Source organism: Caloenas nicobarica, chromosome 2 (assembly GCF_036013445.1).
Source record: "Caloenas nicobarica isolate bCalNic1 chromosome 2, bCalNic1.hap1, whole genome shotgun sequence".
NCBI lineage: Eukaryota > Metazoa > Chordata > Aves > Columbiformes > Columbidae > Caloenas > Caloenas nicobarica.
The window spans coordinates 44,926,942-44,954,503 of NC_088246.1; the positions used below are offsets into that span (position 1 = coordinate 44,926,942).

The 27,562-nt window shown below is 39.4% G+C and overlaps 1 protein-coding gene across 1 annotated transcript in view; it reads right to left on the minus strand.

Annotated features, from left to right (window-relative positions):
• TOPAZ1 (testis and ovary specific TOPAZ 1) overlaps positions 1 to 16,252 on the minus strand; it is a 42,370-nt gene extending 26,118 nt beyond the window's left edge. The window contains exons 1-6 of the mRNA XM_065629429.1: positions 16,184 to 16,252; positions 14,488 to 15,664; positions 10,559 to 12,989; positions 5,412 to 5,479; positions 2,900 to 3,030; positions 822 to 883 (exon numbers count right to left, since the gene is read on the minus strand). Of these exons, the coding sequence (XP_065485501.1) occupies positions 822 to 883; positions 2,900 to 3,030; positions 5,412 to 5,479; positions 10,559 to 12,989; positions 14,488 to 15,664; positions 16,184 to 16,252 (3,938 nt within the window). The remainder of the gene's footprint in view (positions 1 to 821; positions 884 to 2,899; positions 3,031 to 5,411; positions 5,480 to 10,558; positions 12,990 to 14,487; positions 15,665 to 16,183) is intronic.
• Positions 16,253 to 27,562: the final 11,310 nt, after the last annotated feature.

Sequence of the window (27,562 nt, forward strand, 5' to 3'; positions counted from 1 at the left end):
TCTCTAGTGGATTAATGAAAAGATGCAATATTTTCCATTTAATGGACTTCTGGTACACTTCAAGTCTGTCACAGAAATGTGACTGGTGCTGGAAAAAAGCAATACCCTCTTCTATGACAGCTAGGGTTCCTTGATTATTATGAAAATGGTTCTGAAATACGTTATTTCTCTTCTAATTACTTAAGTATTCCATCAGTTAAGCATACTTTTTCTAGAGTGTCTTACTCTGCTTTTTGGGCTCCTGTTGAATGGAAGTTTCTTAGTCTGACACTTGGAAGTCGTATGTAAAATAAACACTGTAAGCACAGCTTGAAGACAGCAGAACAGTAAAGCTTAACTCCACATGCCATGTTTTCAAGTGCCTTTTTCTACTGCTATTCAAATATTTGTCAGCCTGAATTTGAATGAGATCTTTCGATTCTTTCATCAGTTTACAAAGTCCCAAGTGGCAGAAAAGAAAGCTGAAAGTTTAATTGATTTTTTTTAAAAGTTCTAGTAAGTGCTACTGTGTCTGGAAATGTATCTTATGCCATACTCACACTGAGATGTCAAGGTGAGACACTGGCATAAAGTGGATTTATTTCATCACTAGCCAGAAGACAAAATAACCTCTATTGTCCTGTCAGTCTATGACTATACTCGTCTCATACTTTGCACAGTGAAAATATATTATTTGACATACTTATTTTCTTCATCATGCAGTCACAATAACATAGAAAAATTGAATCAAAATGCTGATGGTGTTTTGGTAAAAGCATCACATTTCACTTGTACAGTAACTAGGGAACATCACAAGTTACATGAAGGACACAGATATATACCTTTTTTCAGCTTCACTCTTTTTTTCTTGTTTAACATCAGGCACTCCATCTGCAAACTTGAACTGTGAAGATATTTAAAATGTACTTTCAGATATAGCAAAGCACTGCTAAGCCTGTTACGCTTTACACTACAGACTTAAAACTGTTAGTGATCATTGGAAGATGTGATAATATAGTCTTGACTGTAAAAACTGTAATTTGGACTGTAGGATTACTCTTATATCATCTTTTTAAATGGACATGCTGCCATTATACTCTGTCATCTTTAGGGATTTTTAATTGGAAAAAAGTGACATGATTGTCTTCGATTCTTTTTGTTCCCACTGATAATCCCAGCAATTTTTAGGCCTGCTACCCAATTTTAACTGCGTCTGACAGATGTGGAGAAACCCACAAAAGACATTCCATCAAGTGTAATGAGAATTTAAAGCTGTATTGAGGAGAAATCTAAGGCTTTTGCTCAGTTGTGCAACATGGTGTATAGGTAAAAAGTCCCCAAAGATATGGAGAAAAAAGGCAGCACCTAACGTATTTGGGGGTGAGAATCTGAAAGGACTGAAACAGAACAAAGTCATGGAATCCCGGCTTTGTTTTATCCATTATTCATGAACTAATTTGAACTTCACATAATATTACAAATTTATGATAGCCAAAGAATTAGAGATGGATATGCTCTCATTGGATTTCCAAACTTCATTTTAGCAGTTCCCCAAATATTTTTAGGGTTTTCTCCAAGGATAGTTTTCATTCTTCTCACAGCACTATGAGTTGGAAAAGCCATCGAAGAACCCAAACCCCCAAATCATCCAAAACAGTCAAATACTTGCAACAAGTGTCCTGCCATTCCACTCCCTCCCCATGTCTGCACAGCTAGTTTTCCATCCACATACAGGAATAAGTTTAGGGCTGTAGCATGTATTTTGTGGCTTAAGGTTGAGGTTTGGGTGAGATTAGTTGTACATATTTACTGTCGTCCGACACAGCACAGAAAAGCAAACATTAGGACACTGATTTTATAAAGCCACAACACTACAAAGTAGCCCAATAGGGACTGACCTGCCAATATTGCAATAAGTACTACATCTCCAGTACCCTATACTATTGACAAACCCTTTTATCCTCTCTAAGAGGTCAGGGAACAAAATGGTGCTGTTCACTTTATGAATCAGATGTTAGCAGCCCCAATTCCATTTGCTGAAGGAAATGTTTCTATTCTGCTTTTAAAAAGTGATTTTGCCAGGGAAACTGACTCCCTACTGTTTGATTACCTTATGAATTACTCATCAATTTTTAGCTATGTGAATCTTACAGTTTAACTTATCCAGTTAAAACCATTATCCACTCTTGAAGCAGTGGAAAACAGTAAATGCTACCAGCAGCTATGTCTGAGGGGCAGTGAGATGTAAATTCCAATCCATTATCAAAGAAGTAAATAGCATAAAACTTCAGCAAGTCTTAAAAGACCTAGACTTATTATCTATAGGAAGGCAGACAGAGAGAGTAGAAAGGTCAGATAAGGTCAGTGAGCAAGAAAATGGCTTAACGCTCCCTCTGAACCGCCAGGAAGTCAGTATGTTAATGTAATGGCACTTCTGCCCAAGTAATGAGCCACAGAATGATCCTCCTCCGATGCATGATGGCTGTGCAGCTCCTCAGCTTTCCAGCGCTACCCCATCCTTCTGAGACTGTGTGGTGAGAAGCATTTAACACCAAATTTAAAACTAGGTATGTTATGTAAAAATGTCACATATGCACAGTAGTACTGTTGGGTGTTCACCAGAACAGTAATTTCCATGCAACTGGTAATACAGAATTACTTTAACAACTCATATAACAATATCTTGTTTCATGTCAAATTTGAAGATGAATTATTAGTGACAAATTAAAAAACAACCCAACATGTTCTGTCAAGGAAAAATTACACTGTCAATAGCACAGTAAACTATGAAACGCTAATATTCTTTTTACTACAGGAAATTAAAAATGTTGTTGATGAAACAGCATTAGTAATTAAAATTATCCAATTACACAATCATTTCTAAAACTATTTAGTGACACAAAGCACGATTTCTCAGTACCTTTTCATCCACACTGTAACTCTTTAGAAGTTCATCTAGTTCCCTCAGTTGCCCATCTTCAAGAAAGTCCTCAGTAGCACCTCCCAAAGGACTGCTTCCTCTGGAGGAGTTGTGGGTTTTAATATCTGCAGCTGAAAATGTATACACATATTACTTTGTGATTTGCACGCTACAAGACAACAAAGCTTCTGCTTCCTAAATATTACAAAGCCTTAATACTAATGACATTCAAGAACTCCTAGGACTTCCTACATGTGAAATTTATATAGAAAATTATTTCACCTTTAAAGCACGAACCATTTCAAATAACATTAAACTGAATCTGCAATTAAAATCCTATCCAAGCTGTATGTTTTGTAACAGTTCTCATACAACAGTACAATAGGTTTATTTACATAATATTGAATTCAATATTTTAGAAATAAATTCAGTTAAGCTTTGTTATTAAAACACAGCCAAAGATACCTATGGTAATTTGCTAAGCAAATACTTAGTCTTTGCTGGAAAAGGGGATAAACTAATGGTAATGACACGATGCTACGCTGAACTAAATACAGATAGCTTTGAGAAACTCCAAATTCCTGTTAGACAGTGAACTCAGTGAGAACTCAGTGTCAGGAAATTTCAGCACCTTTTGCAGATGCCACAGGAAATGAACAGAACACCTGACCGCAGCTTTGTGAAGCAGCTGTTTAGGTACAACAGAAGAGCCCTATACAGAAAAAAAAATCACTGTTCCACCAGATCACATGAATGTATTTCAACTGCACTATGTTGTCCAGATACAGGAAGAAAAAATCAGATCATTGTTGGAAAGGCTTTTATCTTATAGTCACTGGTCTCTGTGTGATCATCAGTACAAGACACATCTGCGTGAAGACAATGTACATAAGATTCCCACTTCAAAGATTAAGAAGATTGATGCCATCCAGAATACCTTAACTGTAGTATTTGCTGCCCTTCTTAGACTGTGAAGCCACTGAGACGAGTAGCCATGACCTCACTACATAACACAAGACACCAAAGCAGTAATATGTATTTCTAAATAAATACAGAAGTTGTCAGTAATTACCAAACCCAGATGTCTTTCTTTTGTTCTATACAGGTCTTTTTAAAAAGTGATACATCAAACATAAGTTACCATGTGCATATGAATCTAAGAGTGTGAGGTGACCCTAAGTTCTCAGATCTGGGAAGAAAGACCTACTTAAACTTTTATGTTTATTTTAAGCACTGCAAAAAGACACAAAGACTTTTAGCCTCAAACTTCGTTAGAACATGAAGTAAACCAACAGTCTAAGAAAATGTTAAATTACTAAATAGTACGGGTCTTGCTCCCAGGTTTAGTTTCAATCACCTTAATTCTGCAGATGCCATGGAACAGGACCTCCTTGTCCTTTACATCACCAGAGGCATAACTGTGTAGTTCCTCCCTATTCCTGCTCAGGGAACTTGTGCCTATTGGTGTCTGAGCTCTTAAACCCTCATTGCCTTTTATTTTGCCTTCTGATCACTGAAGCCTGAAACTTTCTCTTCCCCAGATAATCACTATTCACTCCTTTTTCTCCAGGAAGCTACATCTGCTCAAACCACTCACTCTTTCTCCGTGAACATAACACATTAATACAAAAAACCAGCCCAAGAGGTACTGTCACAGATACTTTTCAAGCCTGCAGCAAAATCAATACATAATGTCAGAGTGCCAGGTAAACAGCAAGTTGACAAACTGACACCAGAAAGGGATACACCGAGAACCTTCAAAACCAGTCTCAGCAATCTGTACCTTCTCTAGTGCGCCAGTAACAGCCTTCTGTTCGAAGTCAAAATCCTGTTCCTCCAACATACCTAAGAGAATCTACCACATCAGACATACCTTGCATAGTAGGTCTGTATGCGAACTATAAAAAACAAAACAAATCATGCTCAGATGCTGCCTAGTTGGACTGTTCTGCTTAAAATGGGAAGAAAAAAACCCCAACATTAAATCAGAAGTATCCTTCCCTAAAAAAAATGAGCGTACTTATAAAACAGAACAGTTTGTCAAAGGAATGGACATAGCATCCACAAAAAAACCAAAAGTACAACCTGGAAAAAAAAATCATAAAATTCTATCTACTGATGAACACAAAAGAACAACCAAGTGAGATTATGAGTCAGACTCCAAAGCAGTATCACAATACTTAGTGTCTTATTATCATCTCATCAACTAACAGGATTTCTTGCCTGAAGTATCACAGAGATGTCAAAAAAAACCCACGACCAAAAAAAACCCCACCAGTACTACCAACAGAGAAGTACTACAGAAAAGCAGGTGTCCCCTGTAAGGCTCAGGTTTGTACCATTTCAAAATACATCCATTTTGTATGCATTAGGAAACACATAGCTTTTACAATACAAAGGTACTACTGAACTGTTTATATGGAAAGTAGAAATCCTAGGGTTTGCCACTGAACATCTTTGTCATTACCTTCTTCTCTTGATTATGCATCCAAAAATCTCCAAAGATTCTTACCTTTCAGCACCCAATCACAGGAATTTTCAGAACCATTCGACATTCCAGAATCTTGTATGGTAATGTGTCTGTTTTGGACAAAAAGTGTACTTAACATTTCCATCATGCACAAAAGCAGAATTAATCTAACCAGTTACACATAATTAAAGTTCTCAGTAACACTTCTAGTTATGGACATGTTCCTTACTTACAACACACTGTTGTAAGATTGTTCTTAACTCTCTCTTTTGGTTTTCTTATGTCCATCCCTATAAATATACACCTAAATATCTAAAGTAAAAACAAGACATTGCAAATCCCCAAATTTGTGAGTAAAAGCTCATTATCTCATTTCACCTTTGCCTAAAACACCAAGAAGGGAGATCTTCTCTGTATAGCAAATTATGGAAATACTGTGCTAATAAACCAATTACTCAGTTTCTACAAAATGTAATTTATAGCAATTTTATATTCAAGGCAATTTGCATAACAATGAATCTAAAAGAAAGTAACAAAACATTTGCTTAGAGAAAGATATTTACTTTACCCATTTTAAAGATAAGTTGGAAAAAAAAGGTATTTCTCCTTAGAAAAGCTAAGAAGGCAAAAATACTTATTAAAATATTATCTATAGAATATATAAACCAACATCATAGCAGATTTTAGAAACTTGTACCTGGTGAATGACACCAAGTATAATGACAGCAAGCTGCCCAGTAAAATGGAACAATGAAAATTTGCAATAATCTAGTGGAAATGAAAAAGTTCCCCAGTACGCATAACTTGGAACTATGTAAAACATTCAGGCACAGATATCTATGTATATACACAAGATACATTAAGAAGCAGAGTTAAATAAGTTACAGCAAGTTTGCAGAGATGAGAGGGATTTTTTTAAAGGCAGGCTCTCTGTACGTTTATTTCCTCTTTCTCCCACATTTTATATGAAATTCAAAGTTTGATTGATTTTGCCTACAACAATTGACTTTTTTTTCGTAAAATTGCAGTGCAGACAGTTCCAGATGACTGTTATATTCATAAACACTGCTTAAAACTGAAAACATTTAACAGCATCAGGAGACTGAAATCTTCATCTTCAGGTTAAAAGCCACCTCCAAACCTTTACCAGATTCTGCAAATTTTGTAGTGTGAAATAGTTAACAGAAGCACTTTCTAAGTTCTTGTAAAGAAGGAGCCTGAAACAGACACAGAAAACTACTCTTATTACAGTACTTGGCCTATGCTTACCAGCCTGACAAATCTAGGAGCGCTGGCAGAAGCAGAAGAGGTCAACACATTTCAGAGATCTAGAAATGGAGACAAGACTAGACCGTATCAGAACGGCGGATGCTCTTGTAGTATGTTGCTGCTGCTGAAGTTTAATCAAATCTCTCCTTACAGCACAAGCTACACAAACCACAATGTTCAATTTGCTATTTTGCATATGAAAAATGGATCCAAGTTCAGGCTTTTTATTCAAAAGGAAAACACTAAAATGCACAAGTCTCCTAAAAGTGAGAATGGCTGCTGATGTGCTTTCAAAGGTATCCACCGAATCTACTAGTTCTGTCGGGATCTAAAGACATACTGGATACCACTTAAAGTGTCCAGATTCCTTACATGAGAGGAAATACATACCTCAGATGATTGATTCAAAAACCTGCACTGTTGGGAGTTACTTAGGGGTAGGCAGTAGAAAATGGCAAACAGAAATCCATGTGAAAAGTGAGTTTCACTGCCCCATTCAGGCTGCAGGTCCAGAATCCTCTCCTGATGGTGTCAACTAACAACTGGAAGCAACCAGCACCTGCTCTGCTCTTCTTAAAATGCAACCATGAGAGGAATAACCGGTCCTACTTATCCTAAAGGTCAGAGCATGCTAACTGAATCAAACCATTCGGTATATACACACACAGACCCCTGGATTAAGAGACAGTACCTGCTTTTCCTACTTAAACCTACTTGTTTAGAGACATCAGTTCTGAGCACATGCACAAGAAAAATTACAGTAGTTAGGAAACTTTAAGCCAGACAGATGCATAGCTTGGCCAGGTGTCTCTTTGGTTGCTGAGTGCTTTGTTAGTTTGCTTGAAACTAAGGAAAAAAAAGAAAAAAAGAAACAAGCCTTATTTGAATTTTGGACCTCCATCACTTTTGCAATCATTATGTTCTACTTTTGAAGGACACGTGCTCTCATTATCTGGAATTTGGAAGCCAAAAATGATTTTTCTTGGATTTTTGCAACTAAAAGAACCGCTCTGGCTTTTGAGGATACAGTCAAAGGTGAAAAGTGTCATTGGCTAAACACATCTTGGTGTTTAAATTCAAAGCTCAAACTAAATGGATCTATACTAATGGTTCCACATCCACAGCGGCTAATAGTTGCCACTGAGCACTCCTCAGTTACTGAATCAACCTGGAATAACCAAACAGTTTCAGTGCTTTGGTTTCAAAATGAAACTTGAATTAAAAGTATTACTTCATTATAGCAACTGTCACTTTGACAAGCTGCTAGACTAAGATTTTTGTGGTTGGAAGAACACCAGAAATTAAGGCACCAATCGGTTCCTTTACAACTACAATTAAAGTGCTATTAAACTCGTAAGTAACACTAAACACATTTTAAAAAAGCTTTTTAACTACCCAGCTATACTTTCACAATAACTTGCTGCTGGCAGAAATAGTTCTTACTGATCTGTACAATGCCAGACTAAAATATCAGTACACAAGAAGTAATGTGCTGAAATCCATCCCCGTGTATACATGCACTAAAGCAGTTTTAGCAAGGATCCAGATTCTATCATCATCTAACAAAAGCTATCTATTGATAGTTAAAGAAAACATTCAGCACCAACCACGATGTGCAGCCATTCAGTGCTTGCATTGCTCTTCTATGTAAAATCCCCTGGATTACATTCATCTAGAGTGTAATGGCTAACACTAACCAAATGTTAAACTAAACATGCATATTAGCTAATATTTATACAAGTTAGAGATGGTTTACAATAGTGCAGTTCTGACTCACTGATCTACATGGACAGACTGTACTGGTGTTACCAACTAATACTGCAATGAAGCAAAACTGAGTACGCATAAAATAAGAAGTCAAACAAGAACACATATACGATACTCTAGAATATCTCTAAAGGGAAAAAAAAGTATACTAACAGAAAAAATATTTTAAAATATGTAGTATGATGTGCGAGTAATTCTACCAGAATGATGTTTTTGGTTGGCCAAACAAAGTTGAAGTCCCAGCTGAAGCTGGTAAATACTAACAAAATAAAAAACAACAGTAGGAACTGGCCATTCGTCATATTATCCAGCGATATCATAAGCTACCTGATAAAACTGTGGTAAGGTCTATTGCCTTATTTTAATATTCTCGCATTCAGTTCATTAATATGTTCCTGACTGTTACAACTATGGTTAATCAGCGTTTAACGATCTTTGCATGAAATCATGGCAGGTAAAAAGCAAAAATAGACAATTTGCCTGCTTCTTTAGCAAATTAAGGGGAAATTCTAAGGAATAAGGACCATGCATTTTTATTTTTCTTAGCTGATGGCACGCAAATTCAGCAGATACCAGGAAGGAAGTTGAAATATGACTTCAAACACGTTCAGGTTTCATCTAACGGTTGTGATAATGTCACTCTAAATGCCATTACTAACTAAAAGGACAATTTGTCCTCCCTACAAAGTTACTAACTGGAAGTTTTATTTGGTCTCGTAAGTATTTATACAAATAGCAAACTTTACACTCATGTATTCATTATGGTATAATAGTAAAGGGCTCAGTAGCTCTGGTCTTCCTTTTTGTGCAATAGATGCCAGGACACAGTTAGTTGGAAACCATCTCTGAACAGTCATTATTACCCAGAGGTAATATACAGTGAATATTCATTCTGTCATACAGTGCATATAATATACACTGTACTACAAAATGAATGCTCATTCTAATAAATTTACTATACAGCCTAGCTGCTTCTTAAGAAGTTGGGTGGTCCTACTAAAGACTTGCCCTGTTCTTCAGAGGTTTGTTTTCAGCAGAAGTTTTATTCTATTAACATCTGAAAGTTTTATGTTCTCATGTCTAAAAAACTGTTCAGCACCTCAAAGAAGAATCTCTTCCTCTTTTGCACATGGGTGTAATGAAGGGGAAAGGATAAGGAGAGCAAAGAGTAAAAAAAAAAAAAAAAAAATGAACACACTTATAAGATGGTACAATGTTGAAAATAATTAAAACATTATTTAAAATACAGATAACATAAAGCCACCCAGAAAGAGCAGAGGATGAAAATTAGAACACCTCTCCCAGTAAAAAAACCTAATCTTCAGAGGAAAATCTTGTACTATTTCTATCTAAACTTTATGTGTTTCTTCATAAAATGAAAAATTTAAGCTTAAAACTCATTTATCAAACACAAGAATCAAACCTTAAAGAGAAAACAGGCTAGACAGTTGATGATTTCATCTATCCCATGAAGTTCTACTACCTCTTTTACGGAAGTTTGTTTCTACTTTGAACTTGTCTTCTTCCTTCAGTGACTTCACTATCATCTCAAAACTCAGAAAAAAATGAATGTCTAATAATTTACACCAGGAACTTCCTGAATGAAGATACAGGATCATGAACACCTATAATGTGTTAGCTAAATTACAGATTTGAAAACTATTCACACGTCTGGGAAAAGGAGAAAAGTAGGGAAGGAGAATGGCAGAAACATCCATTTACTCATACAGATCCAGCAAAAGAATAAGCCACACCTATAAAGTAAAAACTATTTCTAAGTATTATATCACTTCACAACTAAAAAACTACCTTGCTGTATCGGCTGTCTCAAGTCATACATTTTAAAATATTAAATTTATTAAGAATACTAGTCTTAATTAGTTTTACTTACACTTTCATATTTCACTTTGCTTGGTCTAAACCAATTCTTTAGGGCTACGTTCTCCTTCGATTCAGAGTTTATCCTAGTTCTTACGCAGAAAAAATTAATTTGCATCCAGAATACAGTCATTACCTCAATCAAATTTTGACACTTAAAATCAACCCAGAAATTAGTGAAATTCTGTAAGGAAGCCTGACCACTACAAGCAAAGTATACTGATATGAGAACAAACTACTTAGGATTATTGTAATAGAAAGAACGATACGCATACCTAGAATTATCATCTACTGAATCTCTGTTTTCTGAGATAACTGGATACTCAGGCTTAAGATCCTGCTTTTCATCTTTAATGCTGATGCTAGTGTAGGATGCCTTCAGAGGACAATTTTCAGAGTCTGCAACTGCAAGCTCCTCTTCATCATTGGTTCCAAAAAGGTCAGGGTCATCCTGAATCACATCAATGACAAGAACATCTTCTTCATAAGCTTCAAGAACATCTGGAAAACTCTGACTTCTATGTTGTGAAAGATCCTCTCTTGAATTATTATCATTTATTTCTAATGCAACAGGGTGATCAACTGATTTCAGTATACATTCAGTAGCCCGGAAATCAGGCACAGATGGCTCCAGTTGTCCATCAAGAAAAGGACGTGGGTTTAAATTAAAATGTTCAGGGAGTGCAGACATCTCATTTGAAAGGTTTTCAGAGCTATCATGCTTGAAGTTCTCACTGTTGATCTCAACAGCTTTTTTCTTCATGGAAGCTGTACACGTAGCATCACTCATGACAGGAAGAGGCTGCTGCTCAGAATTTACCAAAGTCTCTTCACCTGTTTTCTGCCTCCTTGAAATACCAGTGCTGTCAAGAAGCTCCAGTGGACTACAGGTTTCTCTTTCCAATGAATGGACAGATTCCAATTTCCTGGATCCAGGTTTGTTTCTGCATAAAGGAATTTTGAATTTTGTCAGGTTTCCAGTGTTTAATACTTTCATTAGCTTTAAATTAGAAAACGTCTGTTTCGCTACTGATGCTTTATGGCTGTAGTTCATTCTGCTTTTGTTACCTGTAGATGTACCATTCCGGACTGCCACAGACAGGTTTCTTTTTGTTACAGCTCCTTTATCTTTTTGTTTCATTGTAAGATTCGAGGTTGATTTAACTTCTTGCACATTACCATGGCTAAAAGCCACGACTTTTCTATCCATATTAAGTGGTGATTCCACGTTTTCATTGCTCATTCTCAAATTCTCATCAATATCCACAGAAGAGGATTCTGGTGTTTCAAGTGAAGTCAGACATTCAGCATTTGGATCCATTATTTTATGTGTAGATTCTTTGTTAATTTGTGTCGATGACGTATTCAAATCCAACTGAGTCAAATTCCCAGTCACAGCACTGTTTCCTACAGCTTTAACATCGCTTTTATCAGGGGATTCCTCAAAGGCAGCCCTCAAATGTCTTTTCCCTTTTGAGACAGACCCATGATTTTTATGAACCCATTCAGAAGTCCTGGCACAAGATTCAAAAGGCCAAATATTTTTACCAGTCATAGGTACTGCTCTTTGACAGGTAAACCACTGCAATTTCTTACCTTTGTTAATTTTTAATTCTCTCTTGCTTTTGTGACTATTAGAAACATCATGGACCTGAGCTAGCACGCTCAGGCTACCTGAGCCAGCAGAATGCTGTGTCACACTGTTGGAATTTTCTCCTTTTGCTATTACAGAGCGCTCAGATGTCTTCTTAAAGCCATCTTCAAATCCAAGCAATTTGGTACTATTCTTTCTCCAGACTGATCTATTTTGTGCTTCTTGAGAACATTTTCCTACATGAAGATTTGATGTATGATCATCTGAAGCTGACAGAGTAACTTCGTTATGATTTAGTCCTAAGACTGCAAAGGAGCTTGAGATGGCAACTGCCGCTTCTGTTTGTAACTCACGCTCACTGCATTCATTAGCTATGTCTGTGAAAATATTCTGCACTGATGACTTCTCAGTCATCTTCATCTTTTTTCTAGGCTTTCTACCAATATTCCACTTTTTTCCCCTTAAACACTTATTGTTTTCACTCTGACAGCATGAAAAACACCCTTTTCCGTTTTGAGTTTTTTCTTCTTTATTAAACAATAAACCACCTTTTATGGGTGATCCTTCATTCTGCATGCTACTAGTGCTGCAGTTCATATCACTCTGTTCTACGGTGCCATCAGGAAAAATATGCTTTCTTTTACCCCGGGCTACATGGAAGAATCCACTTAATTTATAACTGCTGGTATTTCCACTAGCTGAAGACTTTACAAATGTATTGATGTAACTACAGGCCTCTAATCTCACAAACGGATTTTTTTCTGTTGCACAGAACAAGCCATTACAATGGTTTAGGGCATTTCTGCAATGTTCAGCATCACATTTTGCAGATACATTTCTCACTTTTTCAGCAGGAGTCACACTAAAACTTTGCAAGCACTTGATTTCATCAGGTCTGGGTTTCTCTTTTTCATGCTGTACTCCAGACTTTTTTGTTACAGGATGGCATAAAAAGGTCTTGCTTTGAGTCCCACCTAATGTAGCGACTGTTGGAGATTTAGAGTAGGGAGGTTCCTTTTCCTTAGAATCTTCTGATCTCTTTCGATTTGTCTTAAGCTTCTTCACAGCCTGTGTACTGGAGTCTTGCTCAACTGCTTTCAATTTTTCTTTTGCTGATTAAAAAAAACCAAGTGTCATTAAAGAACACGCTAAGGGAAAAAGAGTACCCTATTGCAATATTTTATAAATAGAACAAAAAACATTCAAGGCTACTAAATAACATGACACTGTGTAAGGCTAAAACATTTCTGTAAAGTTTTATCAATTTTTTTAAAATGAGCACTATTAGCAGACTTATAGTAATGAATAATGTTTTGTCTTCAGAAAATGCAAAGATGAACAGAATCTTAAGGAGTCACAAGGACACTGGAAGTTCTATATTTAAAATATAGGTAGAAACCGAAGTCTGGCAAGAAAGTGCAGATGCTATTTGCACAGCCTTAAAATCTCTTTTTTACACAGAAGATTCTCTGTGATAAGAAAGCTTGTTCATAAGAATAGAGTTATTTATTTCAGATGTACAGTCCAAACAAATGCATCAGACTGTTCAAGAAGATCCAGGAAAACTGCAGGACTTGAATTTTTATAAAGTGCTAGTTTTTATTTAAGATCAAATACAAATTATGTAAAAAAAAATGTACACCTGAAAATTTTGTCTGGACAATAGACTCAATTATGTATCAGTAAAATGTTGGGGTTTTTAGATCTTTGTTTTCAAAGTAAGATACTATTTTAATACCTCAGTTTTTCAGAATATCATTTCCAGACAAAATGTTTATTAACAATTACAGCAAGTATTTGTCATGTGGATGTACTCACTTCAAGAGTGAAACGAATGTTTTTTAGATAATTGTCCTGAAAAAAAATGAGACTTTCAAAAATCCTCTTTCAAAATTCTTCCAGTTTGATATAACACTCTCTTAAAACACCAGAAGACAATCTTTGTTTCTACATCTTTTAGGATTTTGCAGAGAACTGAAACTAAAAAGCAAACCGTTCTGAAAACAAACCCTGGCATCCTATAAAGGCAATCACTAAAACAAAACAGCATTATACATATTCAAAAATAATTGAATAATATACAGATAAATGAATAATTGACTAACTTTTATTTGGGCTTTGCTGAAACTACTGCCTCCTTTTCTGCTTGTGCCTGACCTTCCACTCATAAATGGACAGTTTTTGACAGGGGAAAAAAAATAATTTCTTACTCTGGGCCTGGTGCTGCCAATATCCTTTCCACCCTCCAAGCAGGAATCTGGTCTCCCCTCTTCTGTGCTAAAGAACTGCTTTTCCCCTTCAAGAAAAGCCTTTCCTCTTCCTAAAAATCTGTTTTCTTCCAAGGCTGGTGTTCACAGTACTGTAAAGCAGATCCTAGCTCTTTTCTCTACACTTCTTGAGCTAAGTTAGCTGCGACACACTAACAGTCACTTTGATATAGGGTACAAGCCACTCTTCCCTGCTCCCATGACTTTGTCCCACATGGATAAATCTGCAAAACTATCTCCTGCATTTTTCACTTTCTAACGGGGTCTTACTGCCACACCAGTCCCTTGTCCTGGGAGCCCAAATTCTGTACCTGTGCTTCTGCAATGGGATACAAGTGCTTACCACTTTCCCCCAGGCCGTCTGCTCCTTTCTGAGGGTCTGAGCTCTGCTGCTCTTCTTGCATGCAATGCTTGTGCATCTTTCCTCTGCTTGTTGGTAGTGCTTGCCCACTTACACCCTGTAGCTGCTGTGACACCAGCGTGTTTCTGTCCTTCTTCCTCAGACTCAGAGCTCCTTTCTTGGACTCTGGATATGGTATATGCAGTTCTACCAAGGAAGATCTACCCCTCTCTCTGGGATCTTGTAGTTTCGGTTTCAAAGATGTCCTGCCTTTCTTGTTCAAACATCTCTCTCTTTTATCCTGTGTCCCTGGCTTTCTTGCTTCAATTAAAGTATACCCATCCAACCTCTCTGGCATATCTACCTCTTCTTTAGATTTTGGTTCACACAAGGATTCCCGAGTCCCCAAATTCTTCTCAAGATCTGGGATTTGCATTTTCAGTATCATCAAGGAGCCAGTGCTTTCCATTTGAGTACTATGTGTGCTGGGATGCAGCACCTCTGGTTCCGGCAAACAAGAAATGCCACATCTCTCTGTGTTCTCAACTTCCTCCTCTGAGGATGGGATTTGTAGTTTTACTTCCATAAAGGAGTATTTGCCTTTTTTTGCTGAGCTCCCAGAACTCTCCTGGAAAGCTGAGAGGCTCAGTCCTTCGGAGGTCTGTTCTTTCATTTCAATCCCTGTTGAGGATTTATTTTGCAAAGTAGTTCCTGAAGAAAATGGCTGTTGACCTTGTCCTATCCCTGTCCTTACAGCCTCTTCCAAGCACACTGCTGCAGCTGTGCTCGCTGCCTGCCAATCTTCACATACAGCAGTGTCTGAAATTGGCAGAGTTACACCCTTCTTGCTTCTGGCAGCCCTCCTACACCGTACCCCCTTGTTTTTTTTACCTAGGAGTCTCTGGCTACTCTCACCTTGCTCTTTCTGCATGGGCACAAGAGGAGCAAATTGTTCACAGGAATCACTGGAGGGCATGGCAGGTTGCATACAGCAAGATAAGGGCTGCCCAGGTTTTCTCTTTGGTGCCAGAGGAGGCCTCTGCCTGGCTTCCAACTCCTTCCCTGGCTCATATCCTACCTCTGCACCCAGACGGCTCGGGCTGGCGGCCATCCTGTCAGCCGACTTCACCTCGCTGGCCGTTACCACTTTCCCAGACCTTAACTGCGGCATCCCAGGAGCCTAGAGACGGCAACAACATCCACAAAACCCACTCGCCAGTGCGCCTCTAACAGCACCCGGCTCGCCCGGCACCCAGGCGGGCACAGGCCCCACCAGGACGGGAGCACAACCCCCCTCAGGGGTCACTCCGGGGGAGCCCGGCCGAACAGAAATCGAGCCCAGGCCGCCTGGGGAAAGCTCACGGCCACAAGCGAGCCGCCACCACGGCGGAGGGGCAGAGCAGAAGCAGTCCCGCACCGCCCCCGCCACGCCGCCTCCCGCGGCCGCAGCAGCCGCCCGAGCCGCCACCCGCCCTCTCTCCTCGGCCCGTCCGTTCTCCACCGCTCCGTCCGTCGACGCTTCGTCGGAGCCGCCGCCAGCGCCGCCTGCCCGCAACGCGCCGCTCGCAAAGCGAGGGAGCCGCCCGCCGCGGGGGGCAATGGCGGCGCGGGGCGGCGGCGTGAGGGAGGGAGGGAGGGAAGGAGGGAGGCCCCGCGCTGGGGCGAAGGGAGGGCCCTGGGCGGGCGGGCTGACACTCACGGGCAGGAGGACAGGAGCCGCCGCCTGCTTGTGCTCGTCCTCTTGCCGGGCCAACGGTGCCGCCTTCATGGCGGAAACCCGTCTCCTGAGGCGGGGCCGGGCGCGGGGGTGGCGAACGCTGCTGGGCCGGGCAGTGGTTTCTTGGTTTCGGCTGCGGAGCCTTCGTGCCGCCGCCGTTGCGGCCCGAAGCTCCGTGCCCGCAGCGGCAGCGGGTGAGGGGCCGCCAGGTACCGGGGTGGAACTACCAAACCTTGCGAAGCGCCGAATGGCAGCAAATGTTCAAGTCGCCCAGAGCTGAGAGGAAAAAAAAAAAATGCCAGAGTGCCCGGCTTTCCAGTTTCTTGAGGCGTTTCATCCACCTCAACGAGGCAGCATCGCCTCCTTTGTCCACAGCGCTTCAGAAGCTCTACAAAATGGAGGGGCGATACAGTTCCATAACCATAGCTTACATTAACCTTATCTTTCAAATAACACAGTTCCTCAGGGCTGGAGTTGAAAAAGAAATAGCTCAAAGAGTTAGGCTACGTAGTCAAAGCAGCCCAAGTTAGTGTTTGAGCTTCAAATGTGGTGATAATTTCAACATAAATGGAGGACACCAAAGCTTCAGGACGATTCACTAATGTGAACACGTAGAAGTTGGTTTGCAAAAACAAAGTTGTACAAAGATCGAGTCTAGATGGCGAGCGCTATGAAGATGCTGAACGATTAAACCTAGAACGGTGATACTTTGGTGCCAACAACGCGATCAGCAAAATTGCACGTGGTTGACAAAGGACCGTGTCCTAGCAGTGGTCGCTTTCTGTTCGCAGGTGGTCTCTGAGAGGTGATGTGCCTCCTTCCTTTCACCCTGACTTTGTTCTTGCCGGTGTTCACGTGTCACCTGTCCTAGCTGGAGACCCCTGCACAGAAATAAAGCTTTTTGTGTCACTGCTTTCAAGAAGGGCAGGACTGTGGATGTAAAGGAGTAGTTGAAGAGTGAAGTAATATTTTACCAACTCGTGTTGGCTCGTTGTGTGACTTCAGCTCGTGTTACTCACCTTATCTGTGTTTCTCCATCTACAGGTACAGATAATACATCGCTGTCCAGATAAAGACAAAGAACACTGGATTTTTGGCTAAAGCTCTCCATAGATGAGGAAAGAACAGGCAGGCTGGGAAGCCATTAACTTTCTTTTGCTTATCATCTTCTTAGGTTGCACGGATACGCTTAAGCACAACAAAAAAGTCAGTGAGTGGCTGACTAAAGCTAATCAGAAAATACAGATTTCTTAGGCAGTTTCTCCCCCAGCTCAGCATTGTGCTTGCTTCAGGTCCTTGGGACAGAAAAGGCCGATAAAAGGGAGTTAACTGCACAGCATTTATCATCGTCAGTGTTCTGCAAGGCTAGTATTACATAAAACATTCAGCTCTGGGAAAATGCAACCTTCTCCAGTTCAAATATAACCTTCTCCACTGTGTAACACAGACTTCTAAGTTTGATAGCAAGACAAGAAAGAAAAAGATAGGCTGAAAAGCAGTACAGTAGTAAAGGAAATCTGGAAGAGAAGCATATGAATTATCTTACTGCTCTCCAGTGTAATTTTTAAGATTTGAGTATTTAGTCAGTTATTTACAATGATGAGAACTCTACTCAGACCAGATTTTAATGAAATGAATAAAAAATGTACTTAAAATGAATACTAATTAAAGACTTTCTTCATTAAATCCTTTGAAAAAGGGGCTAGAGCCTCAGAAAGGGCATTTTGAGGCAGCTGTGGATTATGTTAAAAACCAGATTGCATTCAGTTTGCAATACTGCTAAAAAGAGGTAGTGTAAACATTGTCTTGCAAAGTGGATCAATTTAACCATCTTTTTAAAATACTTGAAAAAAGAGAGAATTTTAATACATAGGCATATTATTTAAAGAAGGTCTGTGTCAAGTATTTATTAAAACTGTAGTATTAAAGTGGAAATAACTTTTAAAAAATCATTTAAACAGTTTAAGGGGAAAGAATGAGTTATTTTCACATTTGAACAACGTTTGATTAGTAATACTACAAATGAATGTTTAAACTTTATTTTAAATTTATACTTTTTTGGAAATAAATGCTTGTTTCTCTTGGGTGTTGTAAGTTCTGTATCTCAATGCCATATCTAAATTTTTGAGCTATCAATAGTTCAACTTTTGCTTTGTTTCACTTGTTTCTTGTTCATCCTAGACACTTGCATACAGTGAGAGAAATATGAGGTACCAAGTGTCTGAAAGTAAAAAGGGAATCCTAAAAACATTTTTTCCAGAATAACCAGTACAGTCAGAGATGCCTGGCAATTTCCAAAAGAGAAAAAAGAACTTGTGTGACTACATTTATGTAAAGTCCATGAAATTATTATTTCTTTCTCAGAGAAGTAAATGTGTGCTTTTAGCCCCTCAGCTAATGTAGTTTACATTACAAATGTGGAGAAATTGTGGCTGCAGTTCTAACAATGCTACATTTGAGTAACCTGCTGAAAGTTCTTGAAAGATTGAAATTTATAAGCATATGAACCAGCTACATAGGTGAGCAAATCGTATAAATTTTTTACTGGGCTGTATTTTAGGCTTTGCTAATACACTCATCTAGCAACAGAATTAAGTTGTCTTTTTTTAGCTAGGGAACTGAAAAGAATTAACTTGAAAATGAATTGGGTTTTTTGTGAGGCAGTGTGAAAAATGTCCCCCGGGACCACTTCTTTTTTGCACAGCTTACGTCTTCATGCTTGGCTGAGGGATAGATTTGTTATCTCCAGCAAACCTTAGTGGAAAGATTTTGGCTGTGCTGTAATAACTGAGCCTGAGCTCTGAAGAATACGCGTAGTCTGTTACATCCTTAAAATGCGCCGAATTCATCCCTTAAGTAATACAACTAAAATGAAACAAGGAAGAGTTTTAGTCCAGTGTGTCCAGGGAAGTACCCTTTTATAACCCCAAGGATTGATTTATTAACAGTTCTGAGCTATTGGTTTTGCAAAGGTAGCACCCAAAGATAGTAAACATAGATATGATTTTTAAGTAACGTCTTTACCTCCTGCCTTCTGTTCAAATACAAGGGTGTTTTGGAAATAGGCGTAGTGCAAATTTGTTAAATTGAGGACTTTTGTCTCAAGCCGTTCATGTATATCCCTCTAAAACTGCCCTTGCTTTCTGTTCTCAGCACTTAATGCAGAAGCCACTTTTGACATGACATCTGATGAGGATCGTGCTAGCTGCCCTTGTTGGGCTTGAGGTGCAGTGCTCACATTCGACTCATCTTTGGTAGCTCAAACTGTAGAGGTGTTGATCCAGTTTATACTAGCAGCTGTTTGTCTGCTCGTCTACCCCAACGCTATTCGCTCCGTTAGATGAGGGCCAGTATGGTGTTGAGAGCAGAGGTACCTCGGTGGAAATATGTGATCTGTTTTGTGAAGTGATTACACTATGTGGCATCAGGATGGTAGACTAGGCAAATCCAGTGAGTAGATGGATATTTCAACCTCTGTTTTCATGTCTTTTTCTATTGTAGAGCTGTACAGGGTAGATTAAAGTAACTTAATTTTCCACCAGTTTAAAATGAGACGCTGGAGGAAAAAGGACAGCTGGTGTATTTCATAATGAACCATCTGGCGTTTCTTGGTGGATCTTCTGATTCCTAATTTGCTACTGAATTGTGACAGCATGAAAATCAAAATTATTGATTGTGTAGAATCAGTGTTTCCCTCTGGCACATTTTGTGCTCCTTCAGTTTCTGTCAAAGGATAGTCATAGGAGGGATGAGCACTGAGCTTTGCAAAGCTTGAAAGACATCTATACCATTTGCCTTTTTTTTGGTAATCATGCTGCTTGACATTTATTCTAGAAGACCAGCTTTCCAGATGATCACATCTGATCTGAACCTTACAGAAAGTGGCACTAATAGGTTGTAAGGTTCCTCGAGGGAACTCCTGTGTTAAGTTCGTATTCTGTTTTATTCCCTTTTATTTATGGCTCTGTTTTAAACTCCCACTGCTAGGAGTTCATAAACTTACTAGCTAGCTGGAATTTGAGATTCCAAATATACAGATGCAGTAGAGGATTAACTAGTCAACTAGGAGACTACACATTCAGTCTCAATTTATTTTAAAATTCTCTAAACAAAGCATATCTTTTCTTTAACTAGATAGTACATAACCATGTATCTACCACTAAATCTATCTTCAGAATCAACCTGCTTTAGTGGCTGGATGAAAAAGATGTTGGACTTACAAGGAAAGCATCTGCATACCAGCAAGTACATGACGGCTCCATCTCGCTGCCAAAAAGGATTATGAAATGTGATTTCTAAATGAGAATTAAAAAAGAAAGGAAAAGAGGAAATAGAAGTTGAGTAAATCAGAGCTAGAAAAGGCATAGGATTAGAAACGGTAGGGGTGGGGTAAGGTATAGACAGAATGTAATAAAATAGTAGATAAATAGGGGAAACAGTACTAGACAGAAATCACACCAAAAATTGGCAAATTGCTTCACAAAATTGCGCTTAGGAAAAGAAAAGAAAGGTAAAGACAAAACAAAGTAATTGGAAACTTCTCTGTCATTCAGATTGACTGAAGAAACAGTGGAGGATCATCTTCAGCAGTGCTCCTAGGGAAAGTAAAGAGAGCGTTGAACTTTGAATGATGACAGTGATCAATCGCAAACTAGAACCCAAATCTGAATCCTAATTAATCTTGCTGTTGGGCATTGAACAGTGCCTGGCTCCCAGTTCAATTTCTTGTGCTATGGTCATCCATTAAGGTCTTATGTTTCTGTCTACTTAATAATGTCAAGGTGACTGACATACAAAGTGTGGAGCCTGAGAATAACTTGCTGTCTTTTCTTCCTTGAGTGACTCATCCAGAAGCATCAGATCACTCCACATCCCCCAAAATATTATATAGTTTGTTTATATAGTTTTGAACCTGAGGAGTGTATTTGCAGTTATTGTATGTTTTCAGAACTTGAATGAGTTTTTTAGAGCTACAGATCTAGGAAATGGATGCTGCTTACCTTTTTTTTTTTTTTTTTTTTTTTAGAGAGACAGAGACAGAGACAGTATTACTCTCTAGCAGTGAAAATGCCTTTTACAATTGATGAAACAATTGTTTCAGCCATGCTGGCTATATTGAGCAATGGGCTGACTATAATCCTTCCCCTAACCAAGGCAGCATACAACCATTTAAAAACATACGCTGACTTTACCACTGAACGTTTTCCCACTTGCATATCCAGGATAATCTATGGGAAGAGTTGCCTGAAAGTTGACATTATTGGTTCATGTATGCAACAAATTGCTGTGCAGGGAAGAGGAGAGGAGACCAGAGGTTAACCTACTTTTGCATTCACCTGCTTACTTCCTCATATGTAATTCATTATGCTCTTTGAAAACAACAGAAAATGATGTTCAGATAAACCAGTCACATACTAGGTGCTGCAGTAAGGGTTTGAGGTAAAATTCGTTGATGCTAAGTCAAAGCAAGGCACCCATTCAGCAGGGAGCTGCATCCAGCATAAATTCTTCCGTTAATATTGACATCACTTGCATATCTTCATACTTTGATGAGCTGAGTGGCTGGGTCATAACCTCTAAGTGGAACCTCTGCTATTTGTATTCTGCATGTGAGAAGACGGGTTCATTTAAAATTCAAATACTTCCTGCCTGTATGCTCTGCTGCTTAAGCAGCATTTGGGGATGGATAATTTCTTTTTTGTCTCTTCACCTAGGTAAATATTTTTCTAATCAGCAAGAGGATAGTTGACGTGTTTGTGATTGTCCATAATGTGTTAAATGCAAGAGTGTCCATTATTCTGCTTGGCTGTAATCTGCTGAGTCAGACTGAGCACCTAAGTAATTATGGAAGGTGTTCTTTCTGAAGTCAGTGTCCCACAAACAGCAACTCTGTGACTGCAGAGAGCTGATCAGAATGTCTCCATACCTATCAGGTGTAGTAGTTACCGAAGAAATTAGATGTTTCACTGTTAAAGGAGGAATTATTTGCTGGAGTCGTCTTCAGCCTTGCTGCTTTCTAGAGCAATTCCTTTGACTCTAAACAAAGAACAACTCTAATGATATAATACTCATAACAGCTCTGAAACCCCATTATGAATCATGACTGCACTGTAGGCTTTCTGCATACTATTACTATTCAATTGTTAGAATCCTAAAAAGAGTAACTCCTGGTCCCCAAGCCAGTCAGCTGAAGATGGTTGAACGAGCTATCTCAAGTGTTAGTTTCATGAAGACTTTCTGAGTAGAGACTGTACACGGATGGTGTAAAGACTTTTATTCATGATGGTAATTAAAACTATAGTTTTGGCGCTTACTTGACATGTTGCTTAACACGAGAATTGGAGTTCTTTGCATTAATCATATCGTGATAATCAGGTGAGAAGTGAGGTTACACATTTGCACAGCGTAGGGTACAGAAGTCAAGAAAAGTAGGTCTTCTCTGATGTTACTGTATCTATGCAGAAGTACCTTTGTTGCACCTCAGGTGTTTGTCTTTCAAAAGCTTATTCACCTGTAATAAGGCTGGCAATAAGGATAATGCTCAATTAATAGCAATGTTGTTGTCACCATTCAACAGACAAGTCAGAAGAGCAAAGCAGTCTGTTTCCTTCTTGGCTGCAGTGATGGTTCTGGACTCATTGCTTGTGCGCCTGCTTATGTCAGTCGTTCTTTCCTGGCCTCTGAGTAAGCATCAAACATTGGGCAATTGCCTCTAAATTCGACTGTGTTGGGATGGAGACTGCACAGCTTTTAAGTTCCTGCATATTTTATGAACATGGACATCCACATAGATGAGAAATTATCCATGGAAAGAAAGGCTCACCCTTTATTAAGCATCAGAGAATCCACAGAAGAGGGAGATTTCAGATACCAGGTCTTGTTGTCCTACTGCTTACAGAGCTACTGGTTATAAGCTCTCGAACAGGGTTTCAGGCAGGACTGGCTGTCTGGGGCCATGTTGCTTATAAGAAGACCAGTTGGAGGGGAGAGAGCTTCTGTGGAAATTACACTTGTTAGCAGAGCTTCGTGACCAGAAGGTCCTCAATATTGTTCCTGAGGGTTTATTGAAGTTGGGGCACACAGGCTAGAAGCTGCAAAGCAGTATTAGTCCATGTGTGGATAAATGTTTCCATATGTGACGCAACTCAGTGATTTTTCAGGGCTGTCCCAATGAATCTCTTCCTTGGTCTGTGTGAATTTACAGTAAAATCATTTTTATATGTAGTTTATGTTGTGTAATAAAACTATAAATAAATGTAAATAAATGTTATCTTTTACATTAAAAACATCTAAGTTGCTCTTGCAAATATACAAATAGTTACTTATGTTTGCAATATACGTTCGAGTTTCCCATTCTGTTCGGAACCTTAAAAAGAGTCAGGTAATAATTTGTATTCATTTTGCATGCTCAACAGTCTGAAAAGAGACAAGTGAAATCAGTCAGTTGCCTTATGTGAGCTAAGAACGATGCCTCCAGGGATTCAGGTGATTAGGGCCAGGCAAATGCTGTCTTGAAAAAGCTGTCCTGCTGTCCTACCTGTGGTGCAGGAGAGACTTGGTACTTTGCGTTTTCCCCACCATCCCATTCCATTTACATTTCATCTTCAGGTAGTGGTCTGTCACATAAATCTACATTGTGGTCTTCCTGGGGGGTGTTATTTGTTGTTCCTCGCCACTGAGGAAATGAAAAGATGTAACAAAAGACAAATAATTTTTTCTAATCAGGAATCTGTTTGGATGTTTTTAACTAGCATCCTTACTTCGGTGTAGTTACAGACTTCCTTGAATACGGTATGTTCCCTTACTTTATAGGCTGTGTTTATTAAAACAGAAAGATGATTTAACAAATCGCTGCCTCATTAAAAAAGTCAGGCACTACGTACAGCATTTATTTTTGATGCTGCTTTTTCAGAGATGTGTTTTGTAATACCCTCATCCTCCTCTTTGCCTAAATAAATGTATTCCATTGAGTGGGATGGAAAGGAGGTTATTGTAAATAGTTCAGGGACTGCGTGGAGTCCTTATGTTCAACTGTGGAATTGTCAGTGCTACTGGATGTACTGCACTGCTGAGAGGCTATGCATGGGGTCACATAGAGCTCTGTAATGGAGTTTTTTGGTATTGCTTAACTCCAGAGAAATAGCAAAAAAATGGTCCCGTGCAAGTCGCTGCGTGATCTCTTAGTAAAACAGCCCTGCACTCTGGTACACCCTCATGTCCCCGGGAGTCCTGAGCAGTGAATATTGGGCAGAGACTCTAATTTCAGTTGGCTTCAGCTGGGTATTATTAGCAGGACAAAAAGCAATGCAAGTGTTGCTAAAATGTAAAAATGAGGCAGGACCCTCCAGTGCCCACTTCTGGCAGGCACAGCCTGGGGGCTGCTAGGAAACTTTGTTCCAGATCTTTGCCGAGCACTGCCCTCAGGCTTTGGAGCCCTAGCTGGTATTTTAGCTGACCCTTCATTTTGAATGACTGCATTTGAGCATATTTCTCTCAATAAAGTGATGCAAGGATTTAGGGATGGCCTGAAAGCTGTTTGAAATCAATGGCCAGCCAACTATTTCCCTGGCACGTCTGTCTTCCTCTTCTATGTGGGAGTAGATGCCATGGGCGTACCCCAGCGTGAATGAAACCTGGTATTCATACAACAAACCCCTCCATGCCGAAACCAGTGCACTTGAGCCCTTACCTCGGGTTTTGTATCTGTTGTTCTCTTTCAGAGGGACAGCCAACCTCCTCGCCCAGCGTGTGCTGGCCCCGTGGACTGGAGTTTGTGCTCTGCCACCGCAACCAGCATTCAACACACATGCAAACCTCTGCACTCTGGGAGGAGAAGAAAAAGGAGAAGCAGGAGACTTTGGAGAGAGAAATACCAACAAGCTCTGTGAGGAGGCTGCCATTTCTTTTCCCTCCTCTGCGTGCTGCTCCGCCACGCATGAAGGCTTCAAGCTATATAATATGAATTAGTGTAATACATGGCCTATGTGAAATAAAAGCAAACTAAAACAGCACGCCTCATTAGTCAGGTAGAGATTCAGAGACACTGTTCTGGAAGGGCATTGTATGCACTGCAATAGTATTCTCTAGAATGCACAACCTACACATTTTTATTATCCCCTCTCTTATATCCCCTCATTTATGCCACACTTTTGGGGAGACTTGCCTTTGAAACTGCAGGCTTTTGGGTCAGGGACCATTGCTCTGGGTGTCTTTGACCCGCAGAGTGAGGCACCAGCTGGTGGAGCCTGCAAGTTGCTGCTGTGCCCCGTACACGTGAGGTAACGGCAGTAACATTTGTGGGGCAACCAAATGAAGAACTTCATCGTATATGGCCTTTAAATATTGATTAATTGATTTAGCACTTGAAAAATATTTGGGGCTTGTGGATTTGTCTTCTAAAACTGTAAATAGCTACTGCTAGCAGTCCCCAGCTGGGTTTGGAGAACACTACTGGTCATAATGATCTTCCTTCCTGTTAATTTTTTGTTACTAGGTTAGAAAAAAGAATTAATCAGGAATGCCATTCAGATTATTCAAACTATAGTAATCTTTATGTTAAAATGTACCTTTTGTGAAATGAAACCATTTTTATGAGGAGGAAACTAAACTATTAAATTAAAATTAAAGTGCCAGAGGTTGTTACAGTTAGGTATTTATATAGATTTATACTCTCAATTTTTCCTGCTATTTTATGAAATTCTCATGGTAGAAACTGTTTTCCAGAATCATAAAATGTTTTAGGAGAAATATAGTTTGTGGGTAGTAGATTGGATTTTTCAGGAGTGAATGGCTGTTCTGCCTGCAAATACTATTGTGGGGCAAATGACACAGTGATGTAGTGAATTTGCAAAGTTGTAGACGGATAAGGATGAAAATGCAGTAATATTTTGATATGTTGGTAGATGTAAACAGGAAGCATTTATTTGAAAAACATAATGGATGGCCCTTTCTTGATTGTTAATCTATGATGATATTCTCAGTGAATAAAAAGTTCACGCTGGAAGTCTGAACACACAAGCAGATTTTCCTGTGCTAACTCAGTCCACTGGGATTACCAATAAGAGTGGAAAAGTGTTTCTGTAACAAACTAGATGAATTGGCTCTCCTAAGTGCATCTGGTCTCTAAATCTCTGATATATTCTCTCATCTTGAGCCACTGTACAGCATGCACAACTGGTTGGCTGATACTGAATAAAGCCTACAACTCTGTGAGGGTTTCCTGGGTGTTTTTCCTAGATGTTTTACTCAATGTAAAGCTTATACCTTGAGATAATATAATTTAGTTCAACTCAGTCTTAACTACCTCTTACTAAGAGATCCTTAGCTCTTGGAGGTTTTGTTTTGCTTTAAAGGAGATCCAAGAGTTAAGGTTTTGCCAAAAAAACCCCACAAAACCACCCCAAAACCACAAACCCCTTTGTAGTATCAGTGAATACAGCGTTTCTTTCAAGAAAAAAGTTTGGCCATTTTTCAGTCATGTCTTTCTGGCCCTGCCTGTGTCACACAACACGATGGGGTGAGGAGATCCCTGAGGAAGGACAAATTGAGGTATTTTTTGCAGCAGCAGTGGTATGGTTGTCTCAGCGTGTTGCCCATACCCTTAATCAGTGTTTCTGAGGGTGCAGAAATTCTGTCCTGGAGTCCCCTTTCAGGGTGAAATCTTCCTGATTTCCATCGAAGATTCAAATCCCTCCAATGGATGTTTTTCTGAGCAGAAAAATAAAAAATCTGAGAGGAAAAAGAAGTGCCTGCCAAAATTTTCCAGCTGGCTCTTGCTGTTAATGTGGGGAGGATGCATGGTGTTTTTCATAGCTAATAAAGATGTTGATATCCTACTTTATAATGAAGCTTAGTTTTGACTGTGGAAATGTGACTAATTCTTCTACAGATTTAATGCTGGCAAAACAACACAGTCAGTGCTATGCTCACTAGCTCAGATCTCTCACCTAGCACCACCTTTTGTTGAATTAACCCTTGCCTTTTCTGTCTCACTTGGATGTCTGAAACAAGTCTGCTCAGAAGGGATGAACACCTATTATAAAACCATTGCTCAGTCCAAGGGGCCCAGCATCAGGTTCCCAACTTAATTTTGGCATTGCATCCCAGTCTCTTGAAAACGCCTGCCAGTGAAGTTAGCCTGCAGAGGTTAGAGGCCGCTGTATTGAAATGACTCCTTGGATAGGACCCTAAAATGCAAACTTTCCGGGAAGTTCTCCTAGGTGCCAGTTGCTCAAGTAACAATCTGATTAACTCGCAGTGATGAATCACTTCATCTTTGCTGAAAAGAAGGAAGAAGAACCAGAAACGTGGAAATTTTTAGGGCATCTTGTGCTTAGGAAGACAGGTGGCGACAACTGCTGG